The sequence below is a fragment of the Mytilus californianus genome, unplaced genomic scaffold (assembly GCF_021869535.1).
Source record: "Mytilus californianus isolate M0D057914Y unplaced genomic scaffold, xbMytCali1.0.p SCAF_4, whole genome shotgun sequence".
In the NCBI taxonomy this organism is placed as follows: Eukaryota; Metazoa; Mollusca; class Bivalvia; order Mytilida; family Mytilidae; genus Mytilus; species Mytilus californianus.
Window position 1 is genome coordinate 33,392,537 of NW_026262690.1, and position 23,636 is coordinate 33,416,172.

A 23,636-nucleotide genomic window follows, 5' to 3' on the forward strand; every position below is an offset into this window, starting at 1 on the left:
ATGTTATTTATATAATGCCCCCTCTGCTACGGCGGGGGCATAAAAATTACATTTTTTGCAAGCAGTCACCTTAAAAAAATAAGGTACATGTATTATACAAACAGTTAACGCCATTGCTGCCGCCAGATTGTAATCCCTATTTCTCGCATTCTGCAACTTTTGTTGCAGGTTTGACAAAAACTGGAGACCTATTCAAACTCTGGCGAGTTTCTTTGGGGGGAATACTGCAAAATTAATTTTGAGTTTAAAACATCACTCATTTTAAGTTGTGATAGTTAGAATATTGCTGTTGTTGGCAGCTGCTTATTTGTGGCACAACTTGTTAAGATGTGCCCATTTGTCATTTCAAGCAGTACACTTAGTTTATAATGTCATGTCAGGAATACAGATTATCACAAAAAGAATTCCACTTATTGGGATTTTATGATGACGTATCCTGGTGTCAGAAAAAACTATAGGCTCTTTAGTGTCGCTCACCTCCATCTTCAACAATGGCCACTCTTGAGTAAAAAATCATCATTAAAGGGGAATAACTCTATCAAGAGTTAATTGACTATTTCAGACATGTTGGCATTTTTGAAGATGTTATCCAGCTGATAATTTTTCCTATCTAAAGTTTCTATTTATCCATTATAGTTTAGTTATCAAGATAATACGCAAAAAATACAAAAAAAATGTTAAAAATAATCATTAAAGGGCAACAACTCCAAAAATGAGTCGACTGAAGATTCGGCCATAATGGCTCATTTATGGATTCCGTCTTGCTGATCATTTGTGCTGTTTAAAGTTTCTATCTATCTATTACAGTTTTCAAGATAATAGGCAATATATGTCATCCTATCATTGTTTTATTTTTACTTTACGTTCTGTTTTTATAACTTAACATTTTACTGTTTCAAGTCATGACCAAACTACTTCAAATTTACATCGTGTAGTTTCAAGTCAACACATTGTATGATAAGCCTCTCTTGACGTCATAATGATATAACATCGTGCTATCTTTGCTCAACAACACGTACTTTCAACTGTACGTCGTGTAGTTTTGAATGAGCATATTGTATGGCAAGCCTATCGTGATATTATTATGATTTAACATCGTGCTATTATAGCTCAACATCACATACTTTCAACTGTACGTCGTGTAGTTTTAAATGAGCATATTGTGTGGTAAGCCTATCGTGACATTCAAATGATATAACAACATGCTATCTTAGCTTAACATCATCTAGTTTCAACTGAAAGTCATGTAGTTTTCAATGAGCATATCGTGTGGAAAGCCTATCGTGACATTCTAATTATATAACAACGTGCTATCTTAGCTTAGCATCACGTACTTTCAACTGTACGTTGTGTAGTTTAAAATGAGCAAATTGTATAATGAGCCTATTGTGACATAATGATATAACATCGTGCTATCGTAGCTTAACATTACGAAATTTCAACTGTACGTCGTGTACTTTAAAGTGAGTATCTTAGCTTAACACGTTGCATCGTGTTGTTTTAAGTCAACAAATTGTATGGTAAGCCTTTCGTTTCAATATAGTGGTGTAGCATCGTGTTATCTTAACTTAACATCATGTACTTTCAACTGTGCATCATGGTGTTTTAAATCAACAGATTGCATGATAGACCTATCGTAATATCACAATGATATAACATCGTATTATCTCAGCTCAATATTTATTAATAATAAGTCAGTACCATACATTTTAGCTATTCATTTTATTTGTTATCATAGCTATCGAAGTGGATGACTGAGCAGTATCCATCTGCAAGCTAACATCATGCAACGTCAACTTCACATATTGCATATTGTAATTTAGAGTTAGCATTTTGATTACTCAATTCAACATCACGCTGTCTTAACTTTACATTTTAAGCTTCAGCATAACGTTTTGTAAATCTCTAATATATGACAGCTGAGGCTTTCCATACTTTTGCTTTATGAATTTATGGAAAACATTCTTTATATATCATTTTGCCTCCAGAGTTAAATTTAATTAATATTCATCAACTTGCAAATGAAGAAGAAAAAATCCTGGGGATTTGTCCCTCATTCTTTTCCATAGAATTGCAGTTTCAATTCACATAATTCTGTAATGTTTTACGCATCGTTATTGTCTTTCAATTTAACATAAAACGATCTAATATTTGTACTATATTCGAAGCCTACACCAAAAATCTTCAATTCTGCACAAGTATATGTTTTCCTATCATTGTTTTAATTTGACTTTACTTTCTGTTTTCATAACATTTTATTGTTTCAAGTCAAGACCAAACTTCTTCAAATTTACATCGTGTATTTTCAAGTCAACACATTGTATAATAAGCCTCTCGTGACGTCATAATGATATAACATCGTGCTATCTTAGCTCAACAACACGTACTTTCAACTGTACGTCGTGTAGTTTTGAATGAGCATATTGTATGGCAAGCCTATCGTGATATTATTCAGATATAACATCGTGCTATCATAGCTCAACATCACATACTTTCAACTGTACGTTATGTAGTTTTAAATGAGCATATTGTATGGTAAGCCTATCGTGACATTCAAATGATATAACAACATGCTATCTTAGCATAACATCACCTAGTTTCAACTGAAAGTCATGTAGTTTTAAATGAGCATATCGTATGGTAAGCCTATCGTGACATTATAATGATAGAACGTACTTTCAACTGTATCCTGTAGTTTTAAATGAGCATATTGTATGGCAAGCCTATCGTGATATTATTATGATATAAGATATTGCTATCATAGCTCATCACCACATATTTTCAACCGTGTGTCGTGTAGTTTTAAACGAGCATATCGTGACATTCTAATGATATAGCAAAGTGCTATCTTAGCTTAACATCACATACTTTCAACTGTACGTTGTGTAGTTTTAAATGAGCAAATTGTATAAGAAGTCTATTGTGACATTATAATGATATAACATTGTGCTATCGTAGCTTAACATTACAAAATTTCAACTGTACGTTGTGTACTTTAAAGTGAGCATCTTAGCTTAACACGTTGCATCGTGTTGTTTTTAAGTCAACAAATTGTATGGTAAACCTTTCGTTTCAATATAGTGGTGTAGCATCATGTTATCTTACTAAACATTATGTACTTTCAACTGTGCATCATGGTGTTTTAAATCAACAGATTGCATGATAGACCAATCATAATATCACAATGATATAACATCGTACTATCTCAGCTCAACATTTATTAATAAGTCATCACCATACATTTTAGCTATTCGTTTTATTTGTTATCATAGCTATCGAAGTGGATGACTGAGCAGTATCCATCTGCAAGCTAACATCATGCAACGTCAACTTCACATCATGTACTTTAAACCTAATGTTACGTGTGTTTGGCATATCATCACAACATCATGACTTAATCATTATACTATCACGACTAAAGCACTCGTCATTGCAAGTCAACATTGCGCAGATTCAACTTAGTATATTGTAATTTAGAGTTAGCATTTTGATGACTCAATTCAACATCACACTGTCTTAACTTTAAGATTTTTTGCTATTGCACAATACTGTGCAATTGAAGATTTCTTCCTATCGCGCAATACTGTGCAATTGAAGATTTCTTGCTTTTGCCCAATACTGTGCTATTGTACAATACTGTGCAAGTGAAGATTTCTTGCTTTTGCCCAATACTGTGCACCCCACCCCCTTTTGGAGTAATTACCCCCAAACTCAATCCCAGCCTTCTCTTTATGGTATGGAACATTGTAGTATAATTTTAGAGATCCATACACTTAAACACAAGTTATTGTCTGGAAACTAGAAAAATGCTTGTTTTTGGCCCCTAATTCCTGAAAGTTTGGGGCAATTACCCCCCCCAACTAAATCCCAGCCTTCCCTTTGTGATATGGAACCTTGTGGTACAATTTCAGAGTGATCCATACACTTACACACAAATTATTGTCCGTAAACTACAAAAATGCTTGTTTTTGGCCCCTAATTTCTAAACTGTTGGTACCATCACCCCCAAAATCAATCCCAAGCTTCCTTTTGTGGTATTGAACCTTCTGGTAAAAATTCATAAGGAGATCCATTCATTTAAACAAAGCTATTGTCCGGAAACCAACTGTGTATTCAGAAGTGACGATGACAACATCAAAACATTAATTTTTTGCGGTCATATAAAAATGCTTATTTTAGACCCTTTTTGGCCCCTAATTCCTGAACAGTTTAGGTAATTACCCCAAAATGAATCCCAACCTTCTATTTGTGGTATTGAACCTTGTGGTACAATTTCAGAGCAATCAAAATACTTATACACAAGAGTGTTCTGAAACTAGAAAATGCTTGTTTTGGACCCTTTTGGCCCCTAATTCCTAAACGGTTGGGACCATCAACCCCAACCTTCCTTTTGTGGTATTGAACCTTTTGGTTAAATTTTATATAGAGATCCATACACTTAAACTAAAGTTATTGTCCGGAAACCAAATGTCTTCAGACGACAACGATGCCCTGATGGCAATCTACGACCGTGGTTGTATGAAAATCGTTGTTAAGGGCAAAATTTCAAAAAGGAAACGACTAATAATTTCGGTCATGTTGACTTGTTTGTAGATCTAGTCTTGCTGATCATTTTTGTTATTTCAAACTTTCTGTTTATCTATTATACTTTTCGAGATAATAGGCAAAAATTTAAAAAAAATAGTTAAATTCATCATCTAAGGGCAATAACTCCTACAAGAAGTCATCTGACAGTTTTGACATAAATAATCAATAGGTAGATCGCAACATTCTGAACATTTTGCCCTTATCAGATTTTTTCTATTCATATGGGGTTTTAAAATAATAGACAAAACTTGCATTTTACCCCTATGTTGTATTTTAACTATGTCAGCCATCTTGGTAGACGGGTGGGGTCATCGGACATTTTTTTAAAACTAGATACCCCAATGATGATTGTGGGCAAGTTTGGTTAAATTTAGCCCAGCAGTTTCCGAGGAAAAGATTTTGGTAAAAAATAAACAGACGACAGACAACAAGTGATGAGAAAAGCTCACTTGGCCGAAAGGGCAGGTGAGCTTAAACAGGAACCTAACTTTTTGTTGATCAGGAATGACCCCTGAAAGTAATTTAAGTGAAATTGTGAACTAGATTTGCGTATCCTTGTTCTAGTCCTCATATTTAAGCACTACATCAGTCAAATCAGACAATAACTGCCTAGCATGCGCAAGTCCTTCAAAGATGTATAGCTAGTAATATACGTCCTTGGTCCCTTGCTGTTACCCAAAATAAGGTTGAATTTCATCTCGCGCAAAAGTTACTGAAGCCCTCAAAATCCTAGCTAAAACCCTCAAGTACACTTAGTTTTTTATGTCGTGTCAGGAAGTACACTCATTCGACTTTGCCAGGTCAGGCAATACTCTCATTTGTTAAAATATATGATGTCAGGAAGTTCTGACTATCTCTATCAAAATAACTTGGATTTTTTTATTTATTTTATTCAGTCCCATTAATTTATTCTTTCTCTCCTCCTTTAACTGGCAGTTTCTTTGTACCTCGGATTCTTCCAGTACGACGGGCAGCAATAAGACCAACCTGTGAACAGAGATAAGAGTAATCATTATGAGTGAAACATTGGTTATTTATATCATAGTGTGAAAAGAGGTCAATAAATTGTTTATTCCGATATATTAATTGAACAAATCTGTAGCCTTGATATGTTTGAACAGACTCATGTTTTACATCAATAATTTATTTATGCAAGGAACAGGGTTATTAAGAAACAAAATCAGCCCCATAATATTTTATCTTCAGAAAGTATTTTTTTACTGATGTACACGATATATTTTGTAAGCCAAGTGAATTATTGGGAACTACATATTTATCATACTATACAACTAGAGACTTCAGGAGCCTAAATGGCTTATCTGGTAAAAATATGCCACATTGATATTAACGTAAAAAACCAAGACCCCCAAAAAAAACAGGTTACTCTAGATGATACTCTGGTTATAACGACATAAAGAGCTGTGCCATGAGCGCATGATACACCTGTCGCTATTTCAAAGAATAAAGTTCCATAACTCCTCAATGTCATCAGAACTTAATAAAATAAATGGGGAATGTGTCCATGGACACAGATGATGCCCCCGCTTGCATATCATATACAGTTATAAAGGGACATTACTGAAGAACAGTAAAAGTGACGCTACCCAAAATTGTACTTAATCTGAGTTTTGTAGTAATAAGTATTGTGTATAAGTCTCATAGCATTCGGTTGAGGCTAACTTAAATTAGAGAACAGAAACGAAAAATTCAGCCATTTTTCCATTTGTAAACAGGCATAACTCTAGAACGGTAAAAGTGACACCAACAAAATTCAAACTTGATCTGTATTATGTGGTAATAAGCATTGAGTATACATCTCATAACATTTGGTTGAGGCAAACTCAAGTTAGAAAACAGAAACAAAAAATTCAGCAATTTGTCCATTTGTAAAGGGGCATAACTCGAGAACGGTTATAGTGACGCCACCAAAATTCAAACTTAATCTGTGTTTTGTGGTAAAAAGCATTGTGTATAAGTTTCATAACATTTCGTTGAGGCATACTAAAGTTAGAGAACAGAAACCAACTTTGGGACGTACGAACAGACATATGTACAGACGGACAAGGGTAAAACTTAATGCCCCCTCCGCTACGGCGGGAGCATAAAAAGTAAAGGGAGGTTATTTTAATAGATATACACCAGTCACTGAAGTTTCAAGAAAACTACTCAAAGCACTTTGGAGTTATTGTCTGAATACTTGAAAATCAACCCTTTTTTATGAATAAAATCCCATATAAAAATCGAAAGGGAGCTTACGTCAATAGATATAAACAATTTGCCAAAGTTTCATGAAAACTGCTCAAAGCATTTTTGAGTTATTGTCCGATAACTGGAAAATTCCCCTTTTTTAATGAATAAAACCCATAACTCGGAAACGTAAAATCTAAAAACATAAAAATCAAAAGGGAGCTCACATCAATATATATAAACAAGTCACCAAAGTTTCTTGCAAATTGGTTAAAGCGTTTTTGAGGTATTGTCCGACATGTTGATGACAGACAGAGAGACAATGGTATACCATAATACGTCCCTTAAACGGGTGTATAAAAACACTACTGAACTACATTAACAATATAAAGCTTCACTACAAGTGAAATTTCTCCTTACCTTTCTACCAGCTGATGTGTCTCTTCTTACTGTTGAGGCTTTACCAATATGTTGATGGTTACCACCACCATGGGGATGTTCAACGGGCTACAAATACAATAGAAGAATGATTGTAACTTACATTCCCATTTTAAATGTATCAGAAATTTTTAGTCTCAGGTTTAAACCATTAACAAAGTAAAAATCTAATCATTTCCTAGTTGTCAAGAGATGCAAAAAATCAGATGCAAATGCAGGTTGTATTGTAACACTTCTGTATCCTCCTTTTATACTATTTAGAGATTATATGGTTTTCATAGGAATTAATCAATTTTAAATCTACTAACAGTAAATATTATTTAGACTTCTCAACCTTACATCTACTAAATGGAGGATGGCAAAACTTAGCATGTATGTTGGCTTCAAATGGCCTACACAGAGGCAGTGTTACATGTAGCTGTAAATATACATACGTTCATAGCCACACCACGAACTTTAGGCCAGCAGTTTCTCTTTGCCTTGTATTTGAAGTATGCACGACCAGCCTTTAACATGGGTTTGTCAATACGTCCACCACCAGATACAATTCCTACAATTAATAACAACTTTTTATGACTTCTATCAGAGTAATTAATACATTTTTCTTAACAAGATTATGCATCCATATGACACCATGTCCCACTGTCAAGATCTTAATTCCATGGTTAGAAATCTGGGTCAAAACTTGAATTTTGTACATATTCTAAAAAGTTCACTTCATAATAAAACAAGTTTGATCACACATGGCTTTTAACCAAAACTTAACCTGATACAGGATGGGCAGACAAACCACAAATGCAGATCTGAGAACATAATGCACATCTACTATTACAGGCAGGGCATAAAAAGAATAATTTCCTTTATAAATATTCTCCCATATTAATTTTAATACTATTCACAAAGTTTTTAACTCCAACATGCATAGCAATTTTTGTTGATTGCAATTTATTTTTTAGAGCAAGTGTTTTCATATTTGTTTTAACAATGCGCTTTTCTTTTTGATTTCAAAAATCAGTATGGCTAACAAAATCCTGACCACCTAAAAAATTAATTCATTTCGACCCGAGTTAAACACCCCTCTATATAAAAGAAATAATTCAGAATAACTTTGATTCAGAAACTTTTTAAATTTTCATCACAAATGATTCAGGTCAAAGTGAAGAATATTTTTAATCATCATTTATCAAATCATATTCTGCTTTTTATTTAGTGAATTTTTTGTAAGACAGAGTCCTCATAACTAATATTAAACAGTACAACGGTTACGCCCAAGTACTTGCAATGGAAGACTCCTAGCAGACTTGCTGTGTTAAATGCTCAGATGTCCAGATAGTCTCAATATTAATCTACAACATGTCTGTTATTACAGAACAAGAGTTTGAATTTTGGGGCAATGGAAGATAAATATGTTTTAAAAAGAAATCCTGATTTGGTAGCATTTAAACTTGATGAAAAATAATTTTTGAAAAGTGGGGATGGATATGAAAAAGCAGTTAATGTATTTAAAGTTTTTTTCATGTTATTGTGAATTATTTATCTCAAAAAGGTTGTAGGGGTGGTGATGCTCAACATTTTAAAGATTTAATATATTTTGTTTTATTTGTCCTTGTCTCAATCAACACTTCGTGCTTTAAGACTTGTGATTATTTTTGGACCCTCATTTTGCTTTCCCCAAAAAGCGCATATAAGACAACAAAGAACATTCCAACAACACTACTGTATTCTTGTAGAAATCCTGAGGGGCAAGCTAAGTTTTACTTGTTATTATGGGCAGGTTAGTGAAAAAATATGAATTCCATCAGTTCACTCAATCTCCTTATATGACTTGTCAGGTCTGTAGCATGTTTGTTAATACAACAGAATATTGCACTTTCAAAACATGATTAAAATGACCTAGTGAACAAATGTGGAACAAAAAAAGTCTTAAACGCAAAAAATTCAAATCCTCAGGAATTCTCTCTTATCCTCTTTATAGGAATGGCCCACTGAGGAGTAAATGTATAGGTGGGGATCCATCCCTTGCTGGATTAGGACCTACTCGCCTATTAGAACTAACACCTGACTAAAGTAATAATGAGCCTGGCAAAGATCTAGTAAAGACAACTTTAAACTCCAAGCTCCCCTCTATTTCAGAAATGGGTAAGGCCAAATCCTATATTATAAATACAGGACTGTTAATCCTTCCAAGGAACATCAATATAAAACAAAACATTTTCAAATTAAAATAATGGTGACTGAGGACAACACATTAACATAATACCAGGAACTTTTTAACAAATGTTTTCTCAAGCTAAAATTGGACAGATTGCAATAACATTAGTTCACTGGACTGTACTGTCCTAAGAAACCTAGATGTCAAGAGCTTATTATTGTTGTTACTCAAGTAATTTCAATTTTATATAGCTTAAATTAAACCATTCCGCTATCTTAATAACTTATTCCATATGCATATAAAAGCAACCCATATAAGAGATGTGGAATGATTGTCAATGATTTAACTAAAAGCAAAGCTAAAGACCAAAGGACGAAAATGTAAACAACTAGACCATCCTAGCCACAACATGGCTGCAAAGATAGATGAGAATGAGAATCTGCTTCAGATACTTTTAGTGTGTTCATCACCTTTGATTCAGGTCAAAGTGAAGAATGTTTTTGTATTCATCATTTAGCAGTATTCATTATTATTTTCAGACATATATAAGAAATCAATTTATATCTGCTAACATTTAATAAACAGCTGCGTCCCAAGCGCATGATACGCCTGTCGTCTTGTGTGTGAGGTTTTATGCAATAATCATAAAACGTTTCTGAGATACGGCACGGCGTGAAACCCCCCCCCCCCCCCCTTTTTTTTATAAAAAAATCAATTATTCAAAAATAAAATTTTGAATCATCACCAAAAAGAATACAGATCTTTAGATTAATATAACTAAGAAGTGTGTAAAGTTTTAAGCAATAATCATAAAACTTTTTTGAGATAAGACGCGACATGTGAAAAAAGCACCCCACCCCCTGCTTTAGTTACAAAGTCCCGTAACTCAAAAAGTTTTAATCTTATTTTCACCAAAAAGTATTCAGATCGTTTGACCATCATAAGAAACAACTATGTGAAGTTTCATGAAATTTGGATAAGTCGTTCTCAAGTTACGGTGCGACATGTGGACACCGGCCATTTGTATACCATAATACGTCCCGTCAAAATTTTTGATGGGCGTATAAAAAATGTAGGTAAGTGACAAAAGTCGTTCTATATAGAAGTAAAGTTATGTTCAGGTAAGTGTGCAATTATAAACAATTAATTTTGAAAAAGATTGACATAAAATCTTTTGAATATATTTTGCATTTTAAACCCATGTATATACCTACCAACCATAGCTCTGTTTGCTGATGGGATAACTTTTTTGGCGCCTGATGGCAGTTTTACCCTTGACTTCTTGGTATCTGGGTTATGTGAGATTACTGTGGCATAGCCACCTGAAGCTTTGGCCAATCGTCCTCGGTCACCTGTTTTCTCTTCCAGTGAGCATACAATGGTTCCTTCTGGCATCACACCAACTGGTAAAATATTGCCAATCTGGAGAGAGGCTGCAAAATCATTAAAAAATGAAACTGACTGCAGTCAATCATATTTCCATCAAAGCTTATTATCAATTAATATTAATGCTAAATTTGTACAGTTGTGTAATGTGACAAGACCCTTCATCAACTTCAATTGCTGACCTTACAACTAAAATCAGAAGACATTATCAATGATTTGATTTCAATCTGAAAATATTAGAAAAATATAATAGTTTGCCATGAAATCTGTTTGGATGCAGTTTTAAGTAACCTTTATTTCCATTCTCAATTTTATTTATAGCTATCTTATGACAAAGATTGACAGTGAATAAAAGGGCAAGAGAATAATAATGTTGTGAAAACATACATGTGCTGTATTATTGGCAGGCCAGGAAAACTACCAAAATTTGATGCACGATTAAAAAAATATTAGCTTGAAATCCAAAATACACCATAAATTTAGTTTATGACCAGTGATATTCACTGGTAAAATCAAAATCAAGGTTTCCTCCCCTTATATGTCTAAAATACTAGAGTTGTGTTCATAAAGTATCATTATCTATTCGTGTAGAATTGAGATAAATACTACTATTAATACATTGCAACTTCAAAATAGTCTTCTCACAAAACAATTTTATAAGATGGGGTCACACCCAGAAAATATATTGGTTAATTCAGAAATTTAATTAGAATTTATATCAAAGATTATGTGTTTTTAGTTAAATGAACTATCTATTGTATTTTAATAGATTATTAATATTGTTAAAAAACCTTTTTTGCCACAATAAACAAATTGCCCAGTGTACATTCCTTCGGCTGCTACAAAGGTCTCTGTTCTTTGTTTAAATCTATATGGATCTCTGAATACCACTTTAGCAAGAGGAGCACCACGACCTGAGTCATGTATAATGTCCTAAAAAACATAAAATCTTGTTCATTTTTAGGTACATGGTACACAATATGTACTTAGCAATAATACGAAACTTAAAAGCAACCACACAGGAAAAACAGCAATTGGCACACTGCTAATATTTCTGCTAAATCATGAAACAAGGATAACTGTTTCCTTCATTATGTCTCATTAGAACTGATATAAAATTGCAAGTCTCTAACTGCTAATCATGTATAGATAAAAAAAACTAGAGGCTCTCAAGAGCCTGTGTCGCTCACCTGTATTTACTAATGCTTTGGAAATCATGTTAAATAAGGTTAAAATCATAATTAATAGTATTAGATATTAGATATTCAGAGTTCGCGAAAACTTATTTTGACCCGTCGGTCATGGGACCGACAAGGCATGATTATTTGTCAGTCCTACAAAATTTTAGCCAGTCCTACAAAATCTCTCAATTTTACCCTGAAAAAAAACTGATACATATTTTATCGAAAAATAACTTTATTAATATTAGTTTTATTCTTCGCACCCACAGGCAAATTAACAATGAAAAACCAGTTCAGGTCTTCTGATTGTTCTTATTTAAAGTCATCTTCACTATCCATTTCATCATCTGAATCACTTTCTCCGCTGTTACAGTATTTGTTTGCTCCATTGTAGGGTTCAATCGCCGATTGTTTGCCAGGGATGGCTCTATGGACAAATTAAGTAGGCCACGTGTAGATCGCCGCTTTGGTTTGTTTATAATAAATCCGTAAACCAGTACCGGAAATTGGCAGCGGATACATCTGATAACCGATGTAAGCACTTATTGGAAACAGTTGCGGTACATCTAATAACCGATGTAAAAAAGTGCCGAAATATGCACTACAACGGCCGTTTTTACATCGGTCATTGGGACCGGCACTAGCCTTCAAAATACTGGTCCGAGCCTCATTTTGACCGACAGGACCGACCATTTTCGTGAACTCTGGATATTATAATGATATATAAGATAATAACAAATAAAATGCTCCGCAGGGCGCAGCTTGATACGACCGCAGAGGTCGAACCCTGAACAGTTGGGGCAAGTATGGACACAACATTCAAGCTTGATACAGCTCTGAATTTGGATTGTGATTAAATATTTGACACAGCATAGGTTTCTGACACAGAATAAATGTGGTCTAAGAACTTAAAAATTTTAAATTGGACATTCACCTATTATGGTCCAATATCCAAAATCTAAATACATGGTTAGATTCAGCATATCAAAGAACCCCAAGAATTCAATTTTTGATGAAATCAAACAAAGTTTAATTTTGGACCCTTTTGACCTCAATGTGGACAAAGTTGATAACGGGGCCCAAAAATCAAATATCTAAATACATGGTTAAATTCAGCATATCAAAGAACCCCATACATTCAATTTTTGTTGAAATCAAACAAAGTTTAATTTTGGACCCCGATTTGGACCAACTTGAAAACTGGGCCCATAATCAAAAATCTAAATACATGTTTAGATTCAGCATATCAAAGAACCCTAAGAATTCAATTTTTGTTAAAATCAAACTAAGTTTAATTTTGGACCCTTTGGACCTTAATGTAGACCAATTTGAAAACGGAACCAAAAATTAAGAATCTAAATACACGGTTAGATTCGGCATATCAAAGAACCCCAATAATTCAATTTTTGATGAAACCAAACAAAGTTAAATTTTGGACCCTTTGGACCTCAATGTGGACCAATTTAAAAACGGGGCCCAAAATCCAAAAACTTAATACACGGTTAGATTCAGCATATTAAAGAACCCCAAGAATTCAAGAATAAAACCCCATTGAAATTGATCAAGAAATAAGCAATTTATACGAAGTATCTTCTTTTGCACAATACTGTGCAATTGAATATTTCTTGCTATTGCGCAATACTGTACAATTGACAATTTCTTGCTATTGCGCAATATTGTGCTATTGGATATTTCTTGCTATTGCGCAATACTGTGCAATTGAAGATTTCTTGCTATTGTGCAATACTGTGCAATTGAAAATTTCTTGCTATTGTACAATACTTATTATATAATAATTTACACATCCTGTTTGGTGTGTATCTCCTACCATATCATTATTATTTGCTTTTAAATATTAATCAGAAATAACCAACTTAAAATGGAAAATTTAAAAAAAAAAAAAAAATGAAAAAAATAAAAAAAAAGTAAAAAAAAAATCCCCCCCCTTCCAAATTTTTTGAACCCCCTTATGATTCATCACCCCCAAACTCAATCCCAGCCTTCCCTTTGTGGTATGGTACCTTGCAGTACAATTTCAGAGAGATCCATACACTTGAACACAAGTTATTGTCTGGAAACTAGAAAAATGCTTATTTTTGGCCCCCAATTCCTTAACGTTTCGGGCAATTACCCCCAAACTCAATTCCAGCTTTCCCTTTGTGATATGGAACCTTGTAGTACAATTTCAGAAATATCCAAACACTTACACACAAGTTATTGTCATGAAACTAGAAAAATGCTTGTTTTTTGCCCCTTTTTTGGCCCCTAATTCCTAAAATTTTAAGGCAATTGCCCCCAAAATCAATTAAGCCTTTCCTTTGTGATATGGAACCTTGTGGTACAATGTCAGAGAGATCCATACACTTACACACAAGTTATTGTCTGGAAGTTACAAAAATGCTTATTTTTGGCCCCTAATTCCTTAACTGTTGGTACCATAACCCCCAAAATCAATCCCAACCTTCCTTTCGTGGTATTGAACCTTATGGTAAAATTTCATGGAGATCCATTCACTTAAACTAAAGTTAGAGTGCGAAAACTAATGTGTCTTCAGACGACGCCGACGCCAACGTCATACCAATATACGACCAAAAATTTTTTAATTTTTGCGGTCGTATAAAAACTGCAAACTTTTTGTAAAATTACTAACTCAGAGGCAGCAACCCAACAACGGGTTGTCGGATTCGTCTGAAAATTTCAGGGCAGATAAATCTAAATCTGATGAACATTTTTGCCACCTGTCAGATTTGCTCTAAATGCTTTAGTTTCAGATATAAACCAAAAACTGCATTTTACCCCTATGTTCTATTTCTAACCAAGTCGGCCATGATGGTTGGAAGGCGGGGTCATCGGACAAATTTTTTAAACTAGATACCCTAATAATGATTATGGCCAAGCATGGTTAAATTTGTCTCAGTAGTTTCAGAGAAGAAGATTTTTGTAAAAGATTACAAAAATTTACATAAAATTGTTAAAAATTGACTATTAAGGGCAATAACTCCTAAAGGGGTCGACTGACAATTTTGGTCATGAAACTTATTTGTAGATCTTACTTTGCTGAACATTATTGCTGTTTACAGTTTATCTCTATCTATAATAATATTCAAGATAATAACCAAAAACTGCAAAATTTCCTTAAAATTACCAATTCAGGGGCAGCAACCCAACAACAGGTTGTCAGATTTGTCTGAAAATTGTATGACAGATAGATCTTGACCTGATAATCAGTTTTACCCGTGTCAGATTTACTCTAAATGCTTTGGTTTCAGAGATATAAGCAAAAATCTACATTTTACCCCTATGTTCTATTTTTAGCCATGGCGGCCATCTTGGTTGGTTGGCGGGGTCATCGGACACATTTTTTAAACTAGATACCCTAATGATGATTGTGGCCAAGTTTGGTTAAATTTGGCCCAGTGGTTTCAGAGGAGAAGATTTTTGTAAAAAGCTTACGACGACGGACGCCAAGTGATGAGAAAAGCTCACTTGGCCCTTTGGGCCAGGTGAGCTAAAAAATCTATTCACTATACATGTAGCTCTCCTTTTCATCTTAAAAGTATATGAAAAGTACATTTTAGTTTTATTCCAGTGTATGAAACCTTTTTTTCCTTACTCGCCAAATTTGCAAGCAGCTTTTCATTTCAACTCGCCTAATTGAAATTCCACTTGCCAGCTTGGCGAGTGATTTACTTTTGGAACTCTCCGTCTTTTACATACATAATTATTAAAACATATTATTCCATTCCACTTACTAAATGCATGTACTTATGTTCATCATTTAAATCTATATATAACTGGTACATTTAACTTAACAATTTAAATTTCTATTTAAATATAGTAGTCTCATTTATCATAAGGGAGCAGTCAACTTATCTTGCAGAGTTCTCGAAATCTTTTTTTTACTGGTGGTCATTGGGACCACCAAGACTAAAAATCTGGTGGTCCTTGAGAAAATCTGGTGGTCCTGTAATTTTATTTGAATTTATCAAACACCTATTAGTTACATGAAAGTCATTGATCAATACTATATTAATTCCATCCTAGTTTCTATGTTATATGTTAGGTTTTTTTAATGAAAGTTTAAACTTTGCATTGTTCACTAATTTTTATACTTTGTCAGTTTGATAACATGCTTGATTTCATTTTTGTTTTATGTCTCATGCATTATACTACCTGTAGGGTCTATTAAGGGCTCATGTATAATGAAATTCAATCCTTTTTTAGCCCACCCAAATTCGTACTTGTTTTAAAAGCTAAACTCATAACAATCCTGCATTTTATTGGTCACTTTTGGTTGACGAATAATTAAAATTTTAAATAGTTAATATTAAAAGAAGTCCAAATTCATCATAAGAGCTGGTATTAAATTTCTTCCTAATGCTAATCCACTCATATTAAGAAACAATAAAAAATTGTAATAAAAATAATTTATCACTAGAACTGGTCCATAACATCTACTCAATGATGATCAAGTTGTATTTTAAAGTTATCAACAGTATTTGCAGACACAACAATTTGGGTAAACTGTTCCAATCGTTTATAAATCGTTAGTAAAAATGCCTTTAACGAAATGACGAATTACATCGAGGCTTTATTAGTTTAAAGCTGTGTCCACTGCAATCATTTACAGTGAAAAGTGCATTAAAATGATAGAAATAAAAGACTAAGTCTTGTAATATAGAAAAAATGTTCAGTCTCTGTAAAAGTCTTTGTTCAAATACAGAGTCCTCTGGTTTAGCACCCTCACTGATAGTCCGAGATTATTCTGACGTCGAACGGCTATTTTGCCAGACAAGCTGGGGCTGTGGGTCCGCCCCAACTTGTCTGGCAAAACAGCCGTTGCACGTCAGAGTCAGAGTAATCTTGGACTACCTCTCTGAACGAAATGGGCCATGCCGAAGCCATGATGACTTTTATGACTGGTTATTTATCAAAAGTATTACCGTAATTTTGAGCTATGCTACAAAAGTTAATTTACAGTAGTAACCAGTACAAAAACTATCTGAATACCAAAGAAACCGACGACTGGTTCTTTTTCAAAAGTATTACTGTAATTTTGAGCTATGTAGTTATTGTTTACATCAGCAACCAGTTCAAAAGCTATCTAAATACCGAAAAGATGTTAAAAAACAAAAGTGAACAACCACCAAAATGTTGTCGGTCATCAGGACTGACACTACACATGCAATTGTCGGTCCTAGCCGACTTTTGGCGGTCAGGACCGACAGTTTTCGAGAACACTGATCTTGTGATTACCTTAGGAGAGGGGTTTCAAAAACATTTTTACCACAACTGACAAGTCAAAAGTGTTTTTGTCATAACCAGACTTCCTTATTCCAATGATTATGGATAAATCTTAGTACTGTACAAATGCTGAAGTTATTGAGCAGCCTCTTCTACTAGAATTATTTTAAAAAACATGAATAATTACACTGTTCTGCACCAAAGGCCTTTTTATGTTTAGTTTCTGGTTTTGCTTTTTGTGTTTAGTTCCTTTTGTTTGTTTAAATTATTCAGCCTTAAAAACTATTCCATTTTGAAATTACTATTTCATAATTTGACTCCAGATTGAACTTGTTAAATATTCAGAATAGTATAAAAAATGGCTTTCAAATCTGGTCAACAAATACAATGCCCATCCTGTATTTTGCTTAAAATAAACATACCGTAGATACTCGCCTAATAGTCGATCCTACTATAAGTCGGGGGCCCTTTTCAGCTCCAAATTCTAAGGATTTAGTCTTGACCCTCGTATAAGTCGGACAAAATTTGGGCATTTTTTTTTTCAGCTGACAGTAACTGAACGCCGGTAAAACCAATGCAAATCCAGGAATAATATTCATTTCTGCATTAATGTTTGTTTGGTTTGAATTTAGTTGATGCTCATCATGATAATTTATATTGCTGTTAATAATAAAGATGTATTCATTTCTCTTGTTTTGTTCACTGTTCAAATGTTAGATTAGCCATGTGTTGTTTACATAATGCATCAATGATTTTGTAGGGTATGACTAATAACCTATCAGTGATATTGTTTGCCACAAATTACAGCCGAAATTCGGCTTTTTCCCCTAGAGAAAATTCCCAATTTCTAAAAAAAATGGCTTAAAATTCCTCCCAAAAAGTTTTACATTTTCCCCAAACAGTGATGGCATTGGTAGTAATGTTTGTAAATATCGTATTCATGTTATTATTTTGATATTAGAAAGCACTTTTGAGATCCGGTTTTCTGATCAGAATCATCATGGTGTTTGTGGGTTTCAATGCATTAAGTACCATCATTGCTTCTGTTTCTTTCCCCTCTCCGAAAAGTACCTTTCAGGTTGAAAATGTCTGACAATCAAAATATACATGAAAAAACAGTACAAAAAAGACAGCAAAGGTCAGAAAAAAATCGGAGATGTGTTTAGAATAAAATATACAAATTTCCCAATTTCATTAAAAAATATGCATTTTTCCCAATAAAAAACGGTAGAGGTAGTTTTGAAAAAAGACAACAATATCACTGCCTATTGTTTGAGAAAAGCGAATATAAACCAATATGAACCTGAAAAATTTAAAGTCAATCAACACTTGATGAAAATATTTTTAACAGCATACATAACTTGGTGTTAAATGAGCATGTACACTTCATAATTCTTATTATATTGTGATGATTAAAGGATTAAAAAAATTAAGTGAAGCTAATCAATATATTAAAATAACTAACTCCAACTCATTAGTGTCATCTGTTTACCTATCACTGATAGTTTTCACACCTTTAGTAAATACAACTCTTTGTCTCTTAATTGGGGTTATCAATGGATTATATTGGCTTGTCAATCAATTTTGTAATTTTTGTTTACCTGAGACACTTTAATGAATAATATTTTGATTTTGGGAATGAATCTTAAAATTATTTTTTGATTATTATATGATTTATAAGCATTGAATTGGTATCATGATATCACAATAATGACACAATAACTCCGTTGAAAACATCCTTTCACATATTTGGTACATTGTTATCTCCTTTTCATTTTTGGTTCTTGGCTCTTCTTTTGGGTTTATAGGAAAACCATGTGACCATGAAAATCAATACACAAACCGGAAACAGTAGAATTTCAACACGAATTTGCAGAAAATGTTTACCAAAGAACAAATAAAACACAAAGACAGTATTGTAGTCATTTATTGTCAACAAAAACTTTTTATTTATTGATTTATGTAGGTTTGGCAATCAAAAACGTAGTTTTGACCAGGAAATTCACTCCTGACCACTTTTCTCAAGCTTGGATTTTTCCTCTGGTCGCTAGATCTCGTCTATTAGTCGGTCCCCCTCTCTGGATTATGAATTTTACTCCCAATTTTCCGACTAATAAGCGAGTAGGAACGGTACATGGACAGGAAGGTAAAACAAATATTAAATGTTTTATTTGTAACTCACTGATACCCAACTGTATGCATAATACGTTTATTTTAGTCATGTCAAGAAATTAAAATCCGTGAGGTGGGGATCGTATAGTAGGTTTTAGCATGCTGTTTCAATGAAGTGTCAAGGTCATCATAATAATGTTTTAGTTTGCCAATTGCGATAAATAAACTGTTTAGGAGCTAGGGATATCATTTTTAATAACACTGCACATTGAAATTAGTTCAACAGACTTAAAATTCATGGACCTTTGACAATATAAGGCCTCACAACTGTCAAAATACTTCAACTGGCCAGAGAATTTTTTTCTGGCCAGTTGAAGTATTTTATATCACTCGCCACATTGGCGAGTTACCAAGTATCAGTGCTCGCCATATCCGTTTCTTACTCGCCTTTGGGGAGTTGGCGAGCGAAGGTTTCACACACTGTTATTCTATCAGTATAAAACTGGTTGGGCACCTGAAATTTCAACTGGACCCCAGAAAATACATTTTGGGGCCCAGCTATCTCCTGGAGAAAAAAAGTAAAGTCGAGTCCCTGCATTCATTCATGATAAACAAATATAATACAGAAAATGAAAATAGCAATATTATACAAGTTTAGCCCAGAGTTTGAATACCAGCATTCTAAATTTAGTATTACAAATACCTTGATACATCCTTTGATATAACCATGTCTTTCAGCAAAATCAACTGGTCTAAAAGCTGCTCTACCCTTTTTGTTTCTTGTGCGGGCCTTGAAAACACTTCCAGGCCCTTTTCTCTGGGACCTAATTACTCTTCCCATTATCTAAAAACAAGCAAATATTTATCACTAGTAAATATGACTCATGGAATATTGTTTATTTGAATAATGACAACCATGTTATTTATTCATATACAACTAAAACTGTCGTTTTGATTATTTGATAGCATGGCTACATTTGTATCATTGAAGGTCGGATTTTTTTTAAACTTTAAAAGAGATCCAGAAAGGCAAATATGTTTTCTTTTCAATTTTTACCTGCTTAAGGTGTATGAAAGTTTACTAGTCTGGGGAATCGGACTAGTGACTTACGATGTAGACTGCGCACATGCACTTATTTCTATCGGCATGGGAAGGTCGATAGAAACAAGTGCCTGTGAGACTGGTAGAAAATGAGGATTCTAATACACCTTATCGCTATTTGTCTGCCATTACTGGACATCACACAGGTTCTCGTAAAATTTTGACGTCATAATACAAAATATCTGACGCCTCAATGGAAAAGTGATTGTTGTATGACGTCAATAGTTCAAGCGGGACAGATTCTCGGGTCAGCCAGGAATAGCGATAAGGTGTATGGGGATTTGTTAGTAACTAGTTTGCAAATTATACCTATCTACTACCGTTATTATAATTTTACAATTTAATATTGCGTTCAGAAGAAAAGATTAGTATGAGTACGGTGTACTGTTTACGTAAACATAATAATAAACGAAGACCGTCAGTTACACCTATATAGCTATATACCATATCTGTATCTGTATAAGGAATTCCCTCCTTCAAAGGAGCACATCTTTTCAGAATCGGTTTAAAAGTTCACTATATATATTTACAGGACTATATTTACAGTGGTCTTGGGTATACAAAAAAGTAAAAATAATGCCCGTGGGGTGAATGTTGGCTACATTCAATGGCCCTTTCGTTTGCTTGACGGCAGAGCTTTCAAAAGTTCATTTCTTTTGGTATGTAAGGCATAGCAGAGTTTCCTATTTATGTACTCCACTTTGAAGCAGTTGTCAGTACATTTCAAGTCATTTGCATCTACAGTCACATGCGCATAATAATGTACTTGGGTCTAAAATAAGCTGTTTATTTATTACTAAGCTGGTTAGGTTAAAGCATTTAGCACAGTTTTTAATGGTACGAAGAAAGCAGTCTAATTCATGCAGGTATGGTATACGAGTATCATTCAGAGATACCTGCATGTTGTTTGGTTAGAAATGTGTTTAAATAACTTGGGTATTATCTTATTTTCAAAAAGAATACGTATAATTTGTATGAATATTGGTGTCAAGCGATGTTTTGTGAGGCAAAAGTCAGAGATGAAGATGGATTTCTAGCGATAATATTTCACTCACGGGTATCTAGTAAAAATATAGACCGGAAAAGGAAGTTGACGGTGACTGGTTTTCAAAGAACATTTTACAACCAAGGTACCAGATCAGTTTCACTAAGTACCTAAAATATTACTTTGGAAAAGTATAGACAACAATGTACATATTGATTAGTTCAGTTTCTTGTATGTTCCTCCATTAATTGTGGAGCACTACCCATAGGGTATAATTGAAGCTAATATATACACCTTAAAACATAAAGGAACATATAAACCTATGTACAGATAAGGGAATAAAGGCAATATTATTATTAATTCAAAGGATAGTCATTACAGTTTTAAAACATAGAATTAGTTAATCATAATAGTTATATTAAAGATAAGTGGGGAGAGTTTTTAGCAATTGTATGCCTGCATTCATCAAAAACAACAGAAGTGACATGAAAATCAATATGAAATTAACATTTGTGTTACCATACAATATATATGTATCTAGCTGATGTTACATGTGCCTGACACGCCTGAGATTTCAGTTCAGTAACTATACAGTTACGTATCTGTAGCCCCCTCTGTACTGTATGATATGATCTGTATGGATACGTTATGTATACGAATAATATTTTTTGATACAACGGTGGAGAGAGCGTCGGTACATGAGAGCAGTTTTGAAGCTCTCAACGCTCGGTGCGCGTAATACACTGTCTTCTGATTGTTCCATTCGATCACTATTTTGACAAAGAATCTGTATCTGCATCTGTATGAGTACATTGTGGATACCAATACTGGCTTTAAAACAGCGGTAGAGAGAGCGCCGTCGATTTATTGATGGTGCGCGAGAGCAGTTTTGAAGCTCTCAACGCTCAGTGCGCGCAGTACAGTGTCTTCAAGGTGGTTCCACTCGATAAATGTTTTCACGAAAAATAAGTTTTGAATATTGTGGTGTTTTGCTCTTTGGAATCTCAAAATATTTTGTTTTGTTCTTAACTTGTTTTTCCACAATGTTTATTTTCATGTAGTTGTCAAATTTCTTGGCAGTAATTGTTTTTTTTTACGTGCTTTTTTTTTAAATATTCGTCTGGTTATATAGCAGGAAATCGTGCGGTTCTAATAATGTCACATTTCTCATTTTTCTACGTTAACTGCCTTTTGTCATGCTTTCTCAAAATAGCAAATAGAATATGTCACCGTGTTGGATTCGGAGATAAATCGCAATAAATCCCAAAAATTGCGTCCAACCTTGATAACCTTAACGTTAGCGCGAAACTGCTCGACGTCGATGGCTGACAATTTCGAGGCATCTCGCCAATTGTAGTTGATAGGTTGTCGGTGTGGTTATCGGTGTCATTTTTTAGGTGTATATATATATGTATTGCTTATTTGGAGCTACCTTAAAATAATGATACTGTTTTCGGAAATTAAAAAAAATACGTATCATATATATATACCTCTCTATCTTTTATTCTGTTGTTAAGGAGTTTTAAATGTTAGTGATTACGACAATTGGACGTTACAAACCTCGGATTTACAAAATTTCTATATACACTTGTACTTTCTGGCATGCCTTGTCGTTTCATGATTATTATAAACGATTCATAAACTACAAATTAGTTCTAGAATTAATATTGATATGTTTTTTATATATATTTTATACCTAAAGTATAGAGTTTAGTGCTTTTCCTTTATCCCTGTATTTATTCTAACATTCGTTCATTTTTGTTCATTTATTTATTTTACTGTTGGAAATAAAGTTTGACAAAGAATGTGACCCGGTTTGAGGTAGACGTAAGAAAGATTGTTGAACCCCGCCATAGGTTCGTTATCCAAATGAGAATCATCTCGGATATAGTTATTGCGGACTCTTGAATTTCTTTACGGCTTAATTTTTAAGACTCGCGGCAATTTAGAGCTAGACATGCCGGCCCGGTTCTTTGTACACAATTGAGTATTGTTTAAGGTCTTATGCTGACCTCTATAGAAGTTGTTTTTTTTTAACTTTTTAGTTGGTGGGCTGCTGTTTCATTGACATACCCTCAAAACTCCTTTTATTCATACTTTAATCTTTTTCAAGAAATTCGCATACATTCATAAAAATCAAACTGTTATTCGGTTGAATGATTACAGTTTAAGAAAACTTTACAATGATTTTAATTTTTTCAAAATCTTTTATCTATCAAAATGATTTAATTTATATATGAAAAACGGGACATGTTACCTATA

At 33.7% G+C, this 23,636-nt stretch overlaps 1 protein-coding gene and 1 non-coding gene across 2 annotated transcripts; both read right to left on the minus strand.

The window, feature by feature from the left end:
* Positions 1–5,452: 5,452 nt before the first annotated feature.
* LOC127737950 (60S ribosomal protein L8-like) lies at positions 5,453–21,531 on the minus strand. Its single transcript, XM_052248921.1, has 7 exons — positions 21,445–21,531; positions 19,991–20,131; positions 11,542–11,683; positions 10,579–10,797; positions 7,647–7,762; positions 7,195–7,281; positions 5,453–5,574 (listed from the first exon to the last, which is right to left on the minus strand). The coding sequence occupies exons 2-7, from the start codon at positions 20,126–20,128 to the stop codon at positions 5,494–5,496; spliced, it is 783 nt and encodes a 260-aa protein (XP_052104881.1). The 5' UTR covers positions 20,129–20,131; positions 21,445–21,531; the 3' UTR covers positions 5,453–5,493.
* LOC127699284 (small nucleolar RNA SNORD37) lies at positions 8,324–8,396 on the minus strand. Its single transcript, XR_007981161.1, has one exon. It is a non-coding gene; the product is annotated as a small nucleolar RNA SNORD37 (small nucleolar RNA).
* Positions 21,532–23,636: the final 2,105 nt, after the last annotated feature.

Coding starts and splice junctions, on each gene's coding strand:
- LOC127737950 (XM_052248921.1), bottom strand. CDS start 20,128: ATGGGAAGAGTAATTAGGTCCCAGAGAAAAGGGCCTGGAAGTGTTTTC. Junction 11,684..19,990: donor ATATCAAAGGATGTATCAAG/GTATTTGTAATA, acceptor TATGTTTTTTAG/GACATTATACATGACTCAGG. Junction 10,798..11,541: donor TGTTTATTGTGGCAAAAAAG/GTTTTTTAACAA, acceptor ATGATTTTGCAG/CCTCTCTCCAGATTGGCAAT.